The 2002-nt window shown below is 47.2% G+C and overlaps 1 protein-coding gene across 1 annotated transcript; it reads right to left on the reverse strand.

The window, feature by feature from the left end:
• Positions 1 to 269: 269 nt before the first annotated feature.
• Positions 270 to 1223, reverse strand: LOC122482825 (olfactory receptor 1444). Its single transcript, XM_043579120.1, has one exon. The coding sequence runs from the start codon at positions 1218 to 1220 to the stop codon at positions 270 to 272; it is 951 nt and encodes a 316-aa protein (XP_043435055.1). The 5' UTR covers positions 1221 to 1223.
• Between the last annotated feature and the right edge of the window lie 779 nt (positions 1224 to 2002).

Below are 2002 nucleotides of genomic sequence, written 5' to 3' on the forward strand. Positions count from 1 at the left end.
GGCTCTGTGCTGACAGCTCAGAGCCTGGAGCCTGCTTCAGATTCCATGTCTCCCTCTCTCTCTGTTCCTCCCCCACTTGTGCTCTGTCTCCCTCTGTTTCAAAAGTAAATAAACATTTAAAAAAAATTTTTAAAGTGCTGCTTTTGTGATTTCCCCAAGTGGCAGGAGTAACCACTGTTCTTGGAGAAAAAAAGAGCTGAAATTTGCCAAACCTCAGAGTTCAATGGCATCTAGGTCTGAGGGAAGGTGTATCCCCCCCAGTTACCTGTCTACTTCCTACTCACACTTAACGACGGAGGATAAAGTTGGTTGCGTATTTTCCAGAGAGCATTTTTTACCTCTTTGTTCCTAAGGCTGTAGATCAAGGGGTTCAGCATGGGAATCACCACCGAGTAAAACACAGAAGCAATTTTGTCCGTGTCCATTGACTCGCTGGAGCTGGGCTGTAAGTACATGAAGATGATGGTTCCATAGAAGATGGTGACAGCAGTGAGGTGGGAGGCACAGGTAGAGAAGGCTTTCTTGCGTCCTTCCGCAGAACGCATCCTTTGAATGGCGATGTATATGAAGAAGTAAGAGATGAGGATGACCAGGAGGGTGAAGAAGACGTTGAAGCCCACGACACAGAAGACAGCCAAGCTGCTGATGCGAGTGTCAGAACACGAGAGAGTTAAGAGTGGCGGAATGTCGCAGAAGAAATGATTTACTTCGTGAGAGCCACAGAATGAGAGTCTAAAGGTGTTTGCCGTGTGAATGGAGGCATTGAGGAAGCCACAGACATAGGAGCCAGCAGTCAGGAGGGCACACACACCTGCCGTCATGGTGGTGGAGTAATGGAGTGGCCTACACACAGCTGCATGGCGGTCGTAGGCCATGGAGGCCAGGAGGTAGCACTCGACAGTGGCAAAACCCACAAAGAAGAAGAACTGAGCAGCACATCCATTGTAGGTGATGACTTTGCTCCCTGAATGCAGTGCGGCCACCATTTTAGGAGCTACCGCTGACGAGTAGCCCAGGTCTACGAAGGAGAGGTTACTGAGGAAAAAATACATTGGAGTGTGGAGGTGGGGGTCTGCGCGGATGATTGCCATCATCCCCCCATTCCCAACCAGAGTGATGAGGTAGATGAATAAAAATACCAGGAGGAGGGGGACCTGAAGATGAGGGTCGTCTGTTAATCCCAAGAGGATGAACTCTGTTGCTTCTGTGCCATTCTCCATAAGGGCCAACTTGAATTTCATCTGGTGATTAAGGAAGAGGTGATGAAAATGAGAAGAAAGGATAGGAGAGATGATGGGATGGTATAAAAATAGTAAACTGGGGCGCGTGGGTGGCTCAGTCGGTTGAGCGTCCCACTTCGGCTCAGGTCAGGATCTCACGGTCTGTGAGTTTGAGCCCCACGTCGGGCTCTGTGCTGACAGCTCAGAGCCTGGAGCCCGCTTCGGATTCTGTGTCTCCCTCTCTCTCTGACCCTCCCCCATCATGCTCTGTCTCTCCCTGTCTCAAAAATAAATAAAAACATTTAAAAAAATTTTTTTTAATTACAATAGTAAACTAATATGTGTTGAGAATGGATGAGGTGTAAGGCACATGCAGGACCCTTCCATCGTATGATAGCATTTAATCCTATGAGGTAGGTGCTACTATACCCATTTTACAGAAAGTTAAGGCTGGAAGAGTTTAATATCAACCCAAATAACCCAATTTCAGAATCAAAGGTCACACCTTTATATTTCTGAAACTGAAGTCCCATACACTCAGAGCTTGAATTGTTCTACCTGTTTATATCGTATAAAACAAATTATGTAACACAGTTTTTTTTTTAATTTTTTTTTAATGTTTGTTTATTTTTGAGACAGAGAGAGACAGAGCATGAATGGGGGAGGGGCAGAGAGAGAGGGAGACACAGAATCGGAAGCAGGCTCCAGGCTCCGAGCCATCAGCCCAGAGCCTGACGCGGGGCTCAAACTCACGAACCGGGAGATCATGACCTGAGCCGAAG

Source organism: Prionailurus bengalensis, chromosome D1, assembly GCF_016509475.1.
Source record: "Prionailurus bengalensis isolate Pbe53 chromosome D1, Fcat_Pben_1.1_paternal_pri, whole genome shotgun sequence".
Lineage (NCBI taxonomy): Eukaryota > Metazoa > Chordata > Mammalia > Carnivora > Felidae > Prionailurus > Prionailurus bengalensis.